A 16,390-nucleotide genomic window follows, 5' to 3' on the forward strand; every position below is an offset into this window, starting at 1 on the left:
AAAGTAGGCTATTGCTTCAGTTTTAGACTCCTAGACCCCTGTTGGGAAGGGTAGGTGTGAATGCATCCAGCATCAAAAATGATGAACGTTCTCTGGTTTCCAATAAAGTTGATCAATGGGGAAAACCTACTGGAAGCTTTTGATCTTGGATAGATTTTTAGAAAAAGCAGGGAAGGTCCAGCTTAAAATATACATCTGTAATGAATGGGTTTCAGACACTTTTCTAAAGTCCATGTCCAGCTTTATGTCTAATCCAGGCAAAACCTTCTTTGCCACTAAAAGGAAGGCAAGCAACACTATAAAACATGGCTCTCCAGAACAGCTCTTTGCAAGCAATGCTGAGACGCGTCTATGGAGCCCATCTAAAAAAGTATCATATTAGAGGGCTTACTGGGCCAACATCATCTGAACCATTTCTGTCTCATCCTGTTTCAATTCCTTGTTTTCTTTCTTGGTGAATACAAGTTATTTCTAAGGATGAGCACAGGCACCTCACACTACTGGGATCCCGCCATGTTTTACACAATCATCATCATCCCCACCTCCATTTGCTACAATTTAATCTGCTGGGAAGGCAAAACATTTCCAGCTGAAAAGACCTCCCTTGGAGAGAGAAAAAACAAGCCCTTTGACTGTAGCAGACTTTGCAAAATCTGATTTAGGCAAACACTTCTGTGCAGACAAAGGGAGACATTTAACATGTGTGTCATCTTGTGCTGCAGCTCACCAGCCAAGAATTCTTCACCTCTCTGATCCAGTTTGCCAGTTACCAAATAAACTATGGTTCCATTTGCCCAACTTCCTTGCTTGGCCTGAGTGTCTCTGCCTCCTGGCCTTGAGGAAGTGGGTCTGATCTTGGCCAGTCTTGTGCAGCACAACAGTGTTGACCTGAGTACCATGGAAAACCCACAATGCAGTGGGAAAATGCAGTGTAGCTGCCGGTTGTATCCACAAGCCAACCTGTAGGTAACACAGAAGATTAGTTCACATATTTGGACCGGTTCGTACAATTTTGCAGATCAGGGTTTATTGACAGTCAGTTGGCTGGGTTTATACAAGATGATATAAGCCATGGTGTAGAAATGACAGTGGCTAGAATGACACAACACTCTTGAAACCTAGCAAAGTGTGTGAAGCCAGCCAGCAGCTCTTGAAGACACAATGTCATTTCCAACAAAACACTATCCTAAGCTATTAAGTGACACATCCATTCAAATTCAAAGGTATCATAAGTTAGAGACACATCCATTCAACTGGCCCTGGCCCTGTTACCCTTTAGGAAGGCACTGAAGATGGATGTCCCCTTGGGTTTGGGGCCAGGATATCTATGAGCGTGTCCTGTGAGGTGTGACATATGGTGGGGCTCCCCAAAATGTATGTTTTCTTGGTGTGACTTTTGTGTCCTTTCATGGGTCTTATTCTGCTTTTATTGCTGTCCACCCATTAAGCCCTTAAATGAATGAATGAATGCATCATCTCCCTGCAGAATCAAAACATTTCACGCCTCCGCTCCACCATGTCCATATTTCTTCACATTCACAAGGGGCAAACTCTCCCTGGAGATCAGGAGGGAACAGACCTTCCACTGCAGAGGCAGAAGATTATCTTAAAGGGGCAGCAGCTCTTCCATTTGAAAAACCAAGACAGCCCAACAGCTGTTTATCCACCTGCCCCATTTTTATCAGTCTCTACTTTTCTAGAAATTGAGCCCAAACTGCTCAGTAGAAGAGGTTCTGCAATGACGTGTATGTGAAAAAAACCACCATCCTCAGCGGTGTCCATGTGTGTTTGTGTGGGCAGAACGGTGGACGCAGCATCGCGATGCAGACCCCAGTCCTGCTGAAATCTGCTTGTCCCAAGGGGCACAGCTTCCATCACAATGTCTTGCTGTCCACCATCTTGCTGGTTTTGACCTCACCCCCACCTCAGCCTCTGCTGACTATTCTCATAGATTTGAAGGGGAAATAGTCTCGTTAGAACTACAAATCCCAGCATCGCTCACCATGCAGGCTGTGCACAACCAGGAGCTTGCTATCCTCCTGAGAACTGGTGATCAGTACCTGAAAGTCTGCCGATTCTCCCCTGGGTCTAATTGCTCTCTTATACAACACAAACAACAGGAATTAAGGCAGTCTGCTGATCACCATTACTTAAGTGTGATGCATAATTCTCATTGTCTTGGCAGAGTTTCAGTGCCTTGGCACAAATGTTTTTCTTAATTTCTGTTTTGAAAAAAGAACACAGGAAGGTATACAGCAGGCTTGGACAGAATATTAAACAGGTTATGAAGGCTATGCAGGAAGACATACAAAACACTTCTATGTAATCAAAAGTGTAGATGGATCTTCTTCCAGACTGATGTGGCTTCAAAATGCTGGGGGGGGGGGGGGGGGCAGTGAAACAAAGCGGGGGTGCACACAGATGGAGACAGCCAGGAGCAGCTTTGAAGCAGCTTTGCAAGCCAGGAAAAGACTTGACAGCTTTAACAATTCCAAAAGGGGTGCTTCAGACAGGCTCCCTGTCGTCCCAGAGGACCTCTTCTGAAGGAGTTGCATCGCTCCAGAAAACAGGAAATGACTTTGGCAATGAAAGGATGAAAAAGAACCAATATATGGTGGAAACAAGCAATAAAACTGTTCACAATTCTTTCAGATTCATCAGCCTCCTTGAAATATTGCTCACAGAAGAGCAACAATAGTATATTTTTTTCTTTCCACTATTTTCCAGGATGCAGGACAAGAGATAGGAATGTTCTGCCCTCTGGTGTTGAGTGTTTGGAAAATCACGCTTTTGACTGGCAGATGAGCAAATCAATCTGTTTTTGGAAGTTATTTGCCCATTTGTAAGGCCATACAATATATTACGTATTTTGATATGCATAATACATTTTATATGCAATATAACATGTATTATGCATATCAAAATACATAATATATTGTATATTTATATTTAGATATATATTTAAAATATCTAAAGATATATTTTCTCAGAATGGTTGCATGTACACCTAAACCAAAGTGCGGTAACACAACAGGGCAAGTGCAGGCAATCTCCAGCATCAGAGACAAGGACTTTTTGTGGCCCTCAGAATCCCCTCCAGACTTCCAGTGTGGTGGTGAAAATCAGAGATGGGATTCTGGCATATCTTGTCAAATACATTTTGCATAATTGAAAACAGAAACTTTTTATTGCCAGCTGTACAAATGGGGGAGAAATAGCTCTGCCCATGCATATGGGTGTCCATACCCACTTTACCATTGCTTTACCCACTATAGTTCCTAGTGCAGTGTTGTCCAAACTTGGCCACTTTAAGATGAGTGGACTTCAACTGCCAGAAGTTGGACTTCAACTTCTGGGAGTTGAAGTCCACTCATCGTAAAGTGGCCAAGTTTGGACAACACTGTCCTAGTGAATAAACCCACCATGTTTCTTCAATGATCCTGCTGTGAAACGAATAAGGAACTGAACAATGTGCAAAGTTGGAAAGGTACATGGGGAGAGTTCTGGTGAATTCAGGCTACCGAATATCCAGCCAACTGAGAAGATGCTGGATGGGGCATCATTGAAACATGTCAACATTCAAGTGTTTCCCACCATAATACACTTTTCTTCCTTCCTTCCTTCCCTGATCCATCCTTCCTTCCTTCCTTCCTTCCTTCCTTCCTTCCTTCCTTCCTTCCTTCCTTCCTTCCTTCCTTCCTTCCTTCCTTCATTTTTCAAATTTAGATACCGCCCATCTCACAAAAAAGTGACTCACAATTTATATATTACTATGGTGAATGTTGAGCTACTTTTAAGGCTCTTGGAACCCTGGATTTGGATTTGGACTACTCGTCTGCACCTGACAAGGGCAGGTGGACATTTTGACAAGATCCCAAAGACCACTGAATCAGGAAAGTACGGAATGTGTTATTTTGGACACAGCAAAGAATTATTTTGTCCAGTCGGGTCTCTAATGGGTCATCTTCAACATTTGAAGTTTCTAATTGACAATTTCCTATTGGAAAGCATCAAGTTGCCACTTTCAGCCTGAAGAAAGGTTGATTCCATAGCCCGTCTCTTGTCCGTTAAGACTTTGCAAGTTTCTGTAGCAGAATGGAAAATTTACTACAGGTGGGGGCTGCCTGCAGTTCCCAGTGCTATCAAATTTTGGAAACTCATTTTGTTTGCATACCACTAAGAATTTGTTTACCAATCTTCCTTAGTTTCCCCCCACAAATCTATCAAACATGAAAGAGGCTCCCAAACATATGCCCTCTTCTTTCCAAAGTAGTCACTGCATCACCACCATGGTCCATTGTGCCCCCTAAGCCTTCCTTGAAATGTAAAACCTTGCAAAAACATTCTTCATTCCTTCTTTTGGGAAACCTGGAATTGAAGATTTGGAGGAGCAAACTACAGTATGATGTGAATCCGTGTGCTACAATTAACACTTCTCTCAAGTTTCAAAATCTCTTCTGGGTAGAGTAGCTGCAATTTCAGAAATGTAATATATATGAAAGAGCTAGAACTAAGACTCCACGTTGGCTGGGACCCATCACAAATAATAGCTCAGCTTGCTTGGAATTATCAACAAGAGAACTAGTAATCAAATCTAATTAACATTTCGGAAACTGGTTTCTGAACCTTTGGAAGGTTGATTTGTGATGAAAGGTTGTGTTCCTTCACTGTGTGATGAAACTGATGAAGGAACACAATCAGTTTCTGTATACATTGTTTAGCTGTGTTTGTAAATGGATTCAAGAAACATTTCTAAAGGAAGACAGCAGAATAATCTGTTTTCTCAAGCAACAGTGAAAAGTTGAAACGACAAGAACATCAAAGATTCATAATTCAGAAAGCAGAAGTCCAGAAACCAAAAACCAAAAACCAGATATCTTCAGTGAGGTTGCTATTGTTGAGGTGATCCTGAACAAAACGCCCTACAGATTGTTTACATGTTACATACACACATAAACACACTTGGGGCATATCATCCAATAGTTAGTCAGTCCCTCCTTCCCTACTACTTGTCTTATACTTTTAAAACTTCTTCAGAAGATTTTGGATAAGCTGCTGGGTAAAACATCCTCAGCTGGAGGAAGCGGAAGAGGAGGAAGACAAGACCTCTGCCATTTTTGTTTTGATTTTTTAATATATGCAAAGCTGAATTTAAGTTCCTAGTCCTGCCCAGCCTTAGCAACAGTGCTGGAGTTCCTGATAGAGTAAATTCCAAATTCTCTTGTGGATCAGATCATATATTCTATAGTTGAACTTGAGACTTTGTATAGATTTCCACCAAGCCAATGGTATTTGGAATACAAGTGAGCAAGAATGGCCCTGGGCCCCACACTCCCAGGGATAAAATAGATGTAGTACAAGAATTCACATGCTATAATAAACTTGATAGCATAATTCTTAGCTGTTTTTTTTGGGGGGGGGGGGGACAAGCAAACACAACTACCTCTCTGAAATGTGCAAATAGGACTTTTGGAGTCACACAGACTGCCTTACAAAACAAGCTACCATAAAACACTATAACTACATGGTTAATTCACAATCAAGTACTCCTGTGTAAATCCACTTTACAACATTGCTGTACCTACTATAGCCCTTGCCCACACTAAACATATTTTTAAATTTATTTTTATTTAACAGTGCTAAATGTTTCACCCTGCCCATCCCAAGATTCTGAAAGATTTACAAGAGCAATAAAATAAAATCAACCAATTACTAAAAACCAGAAATAAAGATACATGTAACACAATGAACAAATTTAGACCCCAAACCAGGCAGCCCAAAAACCGTAATCTCTCAAAGCCCAGCAGAACAGAAATACTTGACCACATTTCTGAAAGTCAGGAAAGTGGCCAATCTGACTGTGAGAGGTGGCTATTCCACAACTGTGGATTCATAGTAGAGAAAGGCTGCCTCCAGGACCCCCCTTGCTTCAATTCACTTGGGGTGGGAACCTGAAACAACCCCTTTCTGAAAGATGAACAAAGTGGCGGGCTTGTTTTTGAAGAAGTAACTAGGAGCTCAAATGGTCAATAAGCCCCAAGCCTTTGCACTGCACTCAGAAACTGACTGATAACACCACCACGAGGCACACCACCACAGGTCCAACATGGCTGGTAGATGGGGGCATTGAAGTAGATAAGCTTTTCCCCTTTAAGAAGACACATTGTTATGTTTGTTGAATGAAGTAATTCATTTGCTGGAGATCAGTAATCTTAGAGGAGAAGTAAAGAGCAATCTGAAGGAGAGAGAAAGAAAAGATCTGGAAGAAATTCTTCCTTGTGGGCAGTAGGTTGTGAGGTGCTGAACAGCATTCCTGTTTCAAGCATTGCTTCTCATTGGCTCATGAGCTGATCAAAAACTCCCATCATATCTCAAAAGGTTGTCGGTGATCTCTTGGTAAAAGGATTAGTGAGTCCAGCATGTCTTCTGATGGGCAATAGCTCAGTGAGTCCCTTGTCCTGAGCATCTCAAACACAGTGATACGTTGTGTCTATGTTCTGTGTGTCACTGTTCTAGATGCAGTCTTCTTCATCTGGGAGAGTTGGACCCATCCTGATTGACTTCCAACAACACAATTGGCTTTGGCTCATAAATCCCAAAGTCCATGAATCACACTCTTTGGCACACTTGTTCTGCATATACATATATTGTCCACTGAAGCAGAACTGACTTCTTTCTACTTATCCAACTGATCTACAGGACTTTCCACCCTGTCCATGTAGTCTGGGGCTGTTGTTGGCTGGCAGTTTGAGATCTAAGTGTGCAGATTGATAATCTATAATATAACTGCCCCAGTCTCTTGGCTGCGATACAAACCCATTTGTTTGGTGTAATCACCTTCCTACACTGGATTCCAACTGATGTGGCAATTTCCAGCCTTGTAATTTTGGCTGTGCACAGGAGCTTAAGCCTGTGGTTTTTATGGACTGCTTTTGTTTTCTCTTCCGGAGCTTTTCTCCATTCCTTAGATTCAGAAGCTGATGTGTCTTCCCATCAGCAGGGCTCTTGCATCTGTTCCCTGTTGGCAATATTCTGGGTTGATCCCCTTTGTTGAATCTCTCTGAATGCCTGCAGCATTCAATTTCCCCTTCTGGCTCTGCCTTGCCATCAAACTCCAGGCACAGATCAAAAGCTCTTTGATGCTGATGCCCTCGACTCATTGCTCATCTGGACATGTGGAACAAGATCTGACACTTCAAGGTTATTCTGTTTCTCCCTCTCATCAAAATAAGCAATGTGGCATATTTGAATAATTAGCATGGAGAGATCTGCAATTCTTGCATATAGCAAATATCCAACCAGCACTCCATCCTCACGTTTGGTTCTCTTCTTTTTGGCCCATGGGCAAAACCTTAGAACCAAACATTCTCATGTACCGTAACCTAGGCTGGACTTTCTTCCATGCCACCGTTGATATGACAGTATTTTGTGTCCATGTCGGCTGCTGCTCCCCAGGATTTAGTTGCCAGCTCTGCCTCCTGCACCTCATGACTTCTACGAAGACAGCAAATTTTCATCATTGCCACAAATTCTGTTCTGGGAAACAGCGCACTGTAGTGTGATGTACATCCCCTTGTTCTTTCAAGTACCCTTGCATTTGATTTGCCATAGATCCACCTCCATTACCTGTGCACAGAATTTAGGACTTTCTGCTAAGTTCGTTGCATGCCAAAGACGCACATACTTTGAATTTCTCTGGGACTTGACTCTTGTCACCAGCCAAGTACTGAAATGTAATCATTTGTAAAAGACAGTGGGTATCTGTTTCTACCTGGTGTAATTACTTGCATAAACACTGTGGCTCTGCACTAGAGGCTGGGATGTTCCTTTCTCTGTTCTCTCTCTTACAAGTTGTCATATTTGCTGCTGACCACTAGAAGGCACCATATGACCGATTTCATCCTTGTATTGGACTTGTCAGGCATAAGTAGCCTCCATTGTTGTTGTTATTTACATTCAATTAGATCTTACGTATGTTCAACAGGACTTGTACTTGAAAGATAGCTCTAAGGCTAAACACACTGCAGTATAGTCATACTGCAATGTGTTTAGCCTTAGAGCTATCTTTGGCCTAGCTGTAAGCAGCTTGTAGGAAGGGAAGTCTATAGATACTATGGAGATACACCTTCCTTTTTTCTCATTGGGGGAGGTCTTGAGCCTTCTAACATGAGGCCCAGGCAAAACTAGCAGCTATAACCTCTCTAGTGTGAGAGTGCAAATGAACAAGGAAAAAAAAAAAGGAGGCCATATTTCTATAGCCTTCCTCTCTCTAGGAATAAAGGCCTGGTTACTTTTCCTTTTATAAGGTTCGCTAGCCTGGATTCTATAATTTCCAATGAGACTCCAGACAGAGGTTTTTCCAAAGCAAATACAGTTTTTATTTCTGGCCAGAAGAAAAGCAGGGTGGACCACTCTCTGTCCAGCTGGCAGAGAAAAGACAGAGAACAGCCACCCATAGAACAGTTTACAACAGCTTTTATTCCTTTTTGTCATCAGGAAGCATCTAGGAGGAGGGACACACACACACACCCGTGTGCCCGCCTTCCAAGGTTGTCAAAACATTAGCTTAAGCAGCATCAAGTTTCTAGCTCTCGTCCACTCCAGGGGTACCCCATATAAGGCTTTGCAATCTAGCTTGCCCCAAATCGTTCAGAGGATGTGGTTAGAAGCAAAAGCAGGTGCAAAAGTTCATGCATGCTCAGGAAATGTGTCCAGGAGCTCGAAAGCGAGACATTAGCTTAACCACATCTTTCCATTTCCTTTTGCACCTTACTTTTATATGCTTAGCACCTTATAACTTTTATAATATTCCAACTTGCAAAAGCATTCCCAGTTTCTTTAACTGACCTTCCTATGTCAGCAGAAGCTCTTATATGTAACTTTTATCTCTACTTGCAAAAAGCAGTTCCTTAATATCAAGACTGATCCTAGCAGTCAATAGGTCAGCAAAAGCAGAATAGGGAGTTAGTCTAACCATTCCTTACACTTTATATGGCAGGGACACATTCACTAAGCTGCACATGGCTCCTTTCTCAGTTCTTTTGTTCTCTAATTTTTGAACATGCTTCTACACACACACTCAAACTCTTTGCACTAAGTTTGTGCTAAGCTTTGATGATAAGGAGCTGGAAACAGAAGATGGCTTAAATTCTCATAGACATGGTACTCACGGGAGATGGCAGAGTAGCAGATGTGGAGTTAGGAAAGAGGGAAGCCTTAAAAAACCCAGGGGTTTGTTGGGAAGAGGAAGCTTGCATATGAAGGTGATGCCTGACAGATGACATGGCTGAAATGGATTTAGACAGCTCTAGTGGTAGTTGAAGACAGACTGATGGTTTACTCCAGCAAAGACATGGCTAGTGATCCTAAAATAGATTGGGCAGTGTTTGTACTGCTAAAAGCTCATTAATACATGACTGATCACAAGTCCATAAAGGTTCAAGGGTGAGACCAGAGAAGATGACATTTCAGAGGGCCTTCAAAACCTGGCTCTTCCCCCAGGTACTCAGCTAGAGTGGTTGGAGCTCCTGCTGGGGGTACAGTATTTGTTTGATGTGTTCACTGGATCCATCTGTTTACTGTTTGATGTAGATTGTTATTTATTATTTTTATATCACCTAGTATCATGAGCTGCCCAGAGTCAGCGTATAGTTGGGACATGCCTAAATTGAACAAACAAGTAAATTAACTGACAAAGAGGAGATGTGTTATGGGGCCAATGACGAACCAATCTAAATGCCACCATGGAGATCTGCCAAAATGTAAATGGAAGAAAGAGGATCACCAGCTGGATTCAGACCAACTGCTAATCCATCTGATTGATCTAAATTCCTAGCTAATATAGGCATGTTATATATACAGTATCAAAAGAAGCACATTATATAATTTTTAAAGACCTTGACTTTTCTACTGAACATACTGCCAAACCAAAAAATTGAAGGTAATGCCTGGTAGGGAAAATGTAAATACTCATCTTGGAGAAACGATCCCATTAGTTTCTGATTTACACAGAAAACCCTCTCTGAAATTGACATATAGAAGGCATTGGAATCCATGTGTTTATATTCAGATGACACAATATTAATCAACCATTCTTTGAGAGAAATAAATTGTTCCTATACTTAATAAATGCAATCTTATATAAAATAAAAACATGAATCTGGATCCAATTTTAAAAAATTTAATGTTAGCTTTGTGTCCACTCTATCCATCATCCGTGTGCATTAGTTACAACTGGAATAGAGAGACAAACTGAGTGAAGCCATATTCTGCAGGTGTATATAGACTGGTCTGTATATGATCTGATTCCCTCCTCCATACTGACCTGCAACAGGTGGGCTGATCAGGTAAGGGATTGCCTGAAGGAAGTAGACCATGCCAAGAGCGGAGGATAAGGACGCAGTCCCCATGACATCTGCTGTCCCCACCGGGATTAGAGTGATGTAGGCTCCATCAAAATAGCCAAAGGTGAAAGAGAAAGGCAGCAGGAGGCTAAAGCTTTGGAGAACTGGAAGGAAGAGGCAACAGAGACCATCCATTGCCACTGCAAAGAGGTAGCAAACGTAACGGTATTTCTTCAAACCCCTGAGAGGGGATGGTCAAGAAAAGGAAGAAGGAGAGAGTTAGTTGTTATAAGATCCTCTTTCTCTGGCGGGGGGGGGGGAGGGGGGAGGCTCCTTGTTGGTCTTGTGGTTCCACTTCTCATTCTTCTTTCCCATCTTTGGACTTTGAGCCTATACAGATTTTTTCTCCTCCAGCCTGGCTCTCATTTCATCCAAATAAAAAGCAACAGCTGCTTTTCAGGTTATATGCTAAAACTAAAGTGCAGTGTCTATTTTTAGAAATTAAACATTATCCACTTGCTTTATCCCTTTCTGGGAATCCAGTTCAAGTTGCTTTCGGAACCTTTTTTCAGACTGGTAGCTTGTGGAAATGCTACTATTCTTGTGGAAAAGCTCATGGAAAAATCCCATCCCTTTCCTGCCCTGCCCACTTTCCTCCCTGGTTGCTGCTTGATTTTTCATTTTTCCTTTATGAATTTAATGGGTTTGGATGTAGTGGTTTAGGTATAGCATTTCCAAATCTGGAACCTGCCCAATTTGTGTTGGGTTGGCACTTTTCAGAATTCCTACTTTCAGTGCTGACCAGGAATATTACATGTAGTGTCCACCCCTCCCCCCCCCCTCCATCCTCTCCTCTCCTCTCTCCAGAGGACACCAGGCTAGGGAAGGCTGAACCAAAGTGTTTGGTATCCCATCTTTCATCTCAAAAAGGCTCCAGGAAAGGCCCACAACATGGTTTAAAAGAAGCAAAGTATTCTAGCAAGAGCAGTTTACAGGTCTGAAAAGGCTAGGCTCATAAAAACCCCAGTACTAACAAGACTCTTGTGCCCATCCTCGGGAGGGTGTTCCGAAGTCAGGGTCCCACAACCCAAAAGAGAGAAGCAACCAGGCTTGTCTCTAATGTCCCGTTCTAGACTTGGACAAGCTGGGCTACTGAGGGGAGAACTGCTCCCAGTTTGCCAACTGCATGAGGAAAAGTGGTTGCAAAGGGTGGGCTTCCTTCTTCCTACTGAGGGCGCCCTGTTCCAACTGCCAGTTGACTTACAGCTACCGTTCAGAAGGGAAACCCACTCGGGTTTCTGTCCCTGGCCAGGGGACCCATTAGCCCGGTGAAGTCACTACTTCCAGAAGCTGCCATCCCTTCTTTGATCAAGGGAACATTTGATTTGTGGAAGAACTGCAGGGAAACAGACTCTCTTGCTCCCCCTTTCAGCCTGCTGTGGGACTGTGTGCTCACATAAAGTCCACACCCATCCGAAGGAAGGTTCAAATCTTCAAAGAAAGATAATAGGATAGGAACAAGAGAAAACAAAAAACAAAAAGGACTTAATTGAAACATTTGGTGAGGGAGTCCATTGCAAATCATGCTCCTTAAAGTGTGGCAGGATAGCTTGGGCAAGGGTGGGTGGGTGACTGGGATGAGGCACTCGGCTGACTTTTAAAATATCTGTATGACAACTAAGTTGAAATAGAAAGACTGGTGTAGTATATATATTTTTTTCCAGCATTACCCTTAAGAACCAGCATGGAGGCAACAGGTTCTCCTCCTCCTCTACTGCACCTAAGGATAAGAGACCCATTTATACATCACAGTCCGCACCTACCATTCCACCTATCTTCTATTAATTTGTTTCCCTAAGATACCAATCATTAACACTCCTAAAGCTTTTGAGTTCTATAGGTATTTCATTTCTCAAAATAAATCCCATTAAGGAAACCTCTATGGGTACTTTATAACGCCATCAGTAAAAAGAACAGTTGGATTTACTGACGACACTTCCAACAAAGGTTGATGTAGAATTGTTGGCCCAACACCTCAAACATCCATCATAGCTCTGGGATTTTGTTCCTTGCACAAACAAGTTCTTGGCAGCATTTCAGTGCAATATTTCTGCAAAATTGTTATTAAATGGCAGGGGTCTAAGCAGTCAGCTCACATCAGTACAGCTACAATGCAGGCTTTAATAAGCAATTTTAGCATAAACATTTCTGTCTCATTTTGAACCAGAACAATGGGATGCTCTTGGTTTGTTTTGAAAAGGAATGACTCAGTTCATTGGGAATGAGACTCTGGGCAACACAGTCAACAAAGGATGCTAATTCTACATGTAAATATAGTCAATGAACCATTGAAAGTTAAGCCTGCACATGTACCCAGATAAAAAACAGCAAACCTAAATTTTATGCCAAAATTAAGATTTCACCACCACTCAAATGTGAGTATGGTTTTCCAGATCTAACTTTACTTCTATTCCATTTTTTATTTAAGTTTCTTTGCTGGTTTTGTTCAATGTGATTTATAAAATGCCTTTTTCCTACTTTCTTTAAATACTTGCTTGGATGTCAAGTCAAATCTCTTTATTTGAGCAATCAACCAGCAAAGCAAAGCTTTGAAGAGTAACATTACAACTGTGCCATTAAAGTAATAGTGTAATACTATAAGCATTGACTAAAGCTTTTGATCACTGGGACAAATGATAAAAACATGATACTGACACAACTAAGTTGTATAAATTTAAGATTTTAAACATGGAAGATAATTTTCTTGGATATAACTCTCACTGAATGGCTTTGTACAAACATTCTCTCTTCCTCAGTTCCCAAACTAGAACAGGGAAATTATAGCAGCCTAATTCAAATGTCTAATTAAGAAAGGTACTCAGGCTGCAATCCTCAATAAATACATTGAAGAGTAAATTCCACTGAACGCAGTCTGATTGTCTCCTAGGTTAATGCACAGGAGTGGCACCGTAAGATTACACTCCCATGCATTGTAGGCTGCAGACAATAGCAGAACAGCTCCCACTAATGTGCGGACAATCATATCAGTGCCAGTAATAACAATACCTGTAAGAATGCCCAAGGAAAGGTAAAGATGCTCCAGAGTTGTGGCAAAGGAACTCAGGATAAATCCAGCAGATGCAAGGAGTCCTCCGAGCATGATACCCACTTGACTAGAGACATGATTGCTGATGAAACTCCCCAGAGGAGCTTGGAAGGGAAAGAAATGCAGCGAGAAGTGAACACGCTTTTGTACCAGAAAGTCTACTTTCATTTAAAGCCATGCCAAAGCATCAACTATTTTAATTGTCCCCTTTACATTCTGATGGATTTTTAAAACAAATTTTGATTTTTCTTTGTGTTCCTGCAAAGGAGAAGAGTTTTTGTTTTTTCATGAAATTCTGATGCGGGGAGAATACGATGTTTATGTTTAAGGTAAAATAAATAGGAAAAAAAAAAAAAGGAGCATCTTTCAGAAAGGATGTTTAGTTTCAGGGGACTGGAGGACACTGGCAAAGCTTTAGTTTCACATGGACAAAGTGACCCGCAGAACCCTACACCAGTAGGGTGTCATGGTTATATGGCTGGACTCTAACTGGGGAGAGCCAGATTTAGGTTCCCCCAGAGCCATGCAGCTCATTGGGTGACTCTGAACCAATCCCTCTTCATTTAATGTAGAAATAAAGAAAAAACAGAGTGGGCAAGGGGTTACAGATTCCCAAACCGGAGTTCCTGGAGGAAAGACAAGTTCTAACTGCAATCAGGAAAGCAAGCAGGTTCTTCTAAGTTCCAGAATAACTCACCTTGTATCAGCCTTCTCCAACCTGGTGTCTTTCAGATGCAATAGGGCTGCAATTCCCCAAATTCCCAGTTAACAATTCTGGGAGTTGAAATCCCAACAAATCTGGAGGGCACTGAGTTAGGAAAGCTGAATTAGACAAGATCAAGGACTGTGTCCATTTGCTTCTAGTTATTTGGGACTAAGCATAAGGCAGATATATGTAGCACAAAACACAGCAGAAACACGTGCAGTGCTCAATGGAGGACTGCATCTTAAAAGTAGCTCATCATTCACCATGGTAATATATAAATACTTACCACATAACATAGTAGCACAGTCTACAATGGAATGGATCCAAGCTGTCCGGGCATAATCTTGTGCAAAGTAAGTCTGGAACTCCACAAAAAAAATTGAAATACATCTGGGAAAGAAAACAACAACAACAAAATCTCATTGGATGCGATCACAAGCCTTTCAGATAAATACCACCACAGTGAAAGATTAAATGGAAGTTGACCGAAGACCTACTAATGCCAGGACTAAGCCAAAATCTCTAAAAAGATGTCCATGTTCAAAGATGTGGAGATGCTCTCTTCAACACGTTAATGTTGCAGTTTACAATGTCTGTAACATCCAGTCTGCATATCAACCATCCTACCAAGATAAGAGCAGCAACAAAGTTCTCCCTAAGTGCAATTATTTTCACCCAGATTGAATAAGAACAGGAGGAAGAACTGCTACCAAGGCAGTGTTCAGATACAAGGGGCCTGAGCCCAGGCCAAGAGAGTAATGTGAGTAAACGTCTCAGACAAGCCCCTCCCTAGTTCATACGAAGATAAAGGGAGGAAGCCTATTCAGACTTCATAAGATTCTGTTACTATAACCTTACAGTAAAAATAGTACTGATCTACATAGCCTTGGTTTCCTAGTCTGGTCTACCTGGAAAGGCTGATAATGTCTGCTCATCTCTTCCAAGGACAGAGAGAATACGGGTATCTTATCAACATGTCCACCTCCCCTTGTCAAGAACAAGGAGGAGAAATGTATCTTACCTCATCCTTGACAGGCCACTCTTACTAACAGGATAAATGTTCAAAGTTGACTTTGGTGGCATGAAGATCGAAATTCTTCCTCTCCTCTCCCTCCTTTAAAGTACTTTGCTAAATGTCCTGCTTCAGGTTTCAGCCATGTACACTCACACACAGTTGCTTATGGAGCTTACCAATTTTACTCCAAGGCTGAAGAGATAACAGGTTTAGATAAAAGTCTTAACAGACAAGAGAGGGGCTATGGAATCATCCTTTCTTCAGGCTGAAAGTGACAACTTGATGCTTTCCAATAGGAAATTGTCAATTAGAAACTTCAAATGTTGAAGATGACCCATTAAAGACCCGACTGGACAAAATAATTCTTTGCTGTGTCCAAAATAACACATTCCGTACTTTCCTGATTCAGTGGTCTTTGGGATCTTGTCAAAATGTCCACCTGCCCTTGTCAGGTGCAGACGAGTAGTCCAAATCCAAATCCAGGGTTCCAAGAGCCTTAAAAGTAGCTCAACATTCACCATAGTAATATATAAATTGTGAGTCACTTTTTTGTGAGATGGGCGGTATCTAAATTTGAAAAATGAATGAATGAATGAAGGAAGGAAGGAAGGAAGGAAGGAAGGAAGGAAGGAAGGAAGGAAGGAAGGAAGGAAGGAAGGAAAATAATTACTATTTAACATAGTAGCACAGTCTACAATGGAATGGAACCAAGCTGTCCGGGCATAATCTTGTGCAAAATAAGTGTGGAACGTCACAAAAAAAATTGAGATACACCTGGTATGAGAAATAAGGAAAAACAACAGAATACAGCTTACAAAGAATGTAATGTAATGTAATGTAATAATATAATAATAATTTAACAAGCAATGAAATACAACTTACAAAGAGTGTAATGCTAACATGATCTCAGAGAGAAAAGAGAGTATCTTATCAACACATCCACCTGCCCTTGCCAAGAACAAGTAGGAGAAATCTATCTCATCTTATCCTCAATGGGCTTCAGTTACCTATGGCCATGGGAAGGGCAAGGAGCATCTTATTTATAGGTAAGGACAGAGAGGGTCATACCACCGTATCCAGATTTTTCATGCCAAGGACCAGAGAAGACAGTTAAACAGGATGAATGTTCGAAGTTGACTTCTGCTGGCATGAAGATCTAAGCTGCTTCTTGTTTCATCCTCTCCTCTCCCTCCTTTAAAGTGCTTTAGTTGAAGTGAACT

The 16,390-nt window shown here is 41.6% G+C and overlaps 1 protein-coding gene across 1 annotated transcript in view; it reads right to left on the bottom strand.

The window, feature by feature from the left end:
• LOC103050614 (monocarboxylate transporter 12-like) overlaps window positions 1–15,181 on the bottom strand; it is a 61,880-nt gene extending 46,699 nt beyond the window's left edge. Inside the window, exons 1-3 of the mRNA XM_088128963.1 lie at window positions 15,177–15,181; window positions 14,442–14,545; window positions 13,410–13,553 (exon numbers count right to left, since the gene is read on the bottom strand). Coding sequence (XP_087985089.1) covers window positions 13,410–13,553; window positions 14,442–14,545; window positions 15,177–15,181 — 253 coding nt within the window. The remainder of the gene's footprint in view (window positions 1–13,409; window positions 13,554–14,441; window positions 14,546–15,176) is intronic.
• Between the last annotated feature and the right edge of the window lie 1,209 nt (window positions 15,182–16,390).

Source organism: Python bivittatus, unplaced genomic scaffold, assembly GCF_059951505.1.
Source record: "Python bivittatus isolate LINGU-HERP-01145 unplaced genomic scaffold, Pbiv_v1 ctg000780_np1212, whole genome shotgun sequence".
Classification (NCBI taxonomy): domain Eukaryota; kingdom Metazoa; phylum Chordata; class Lepidosauria; order Squamata; family Pythonidae; genus Python; species Python bivittatus.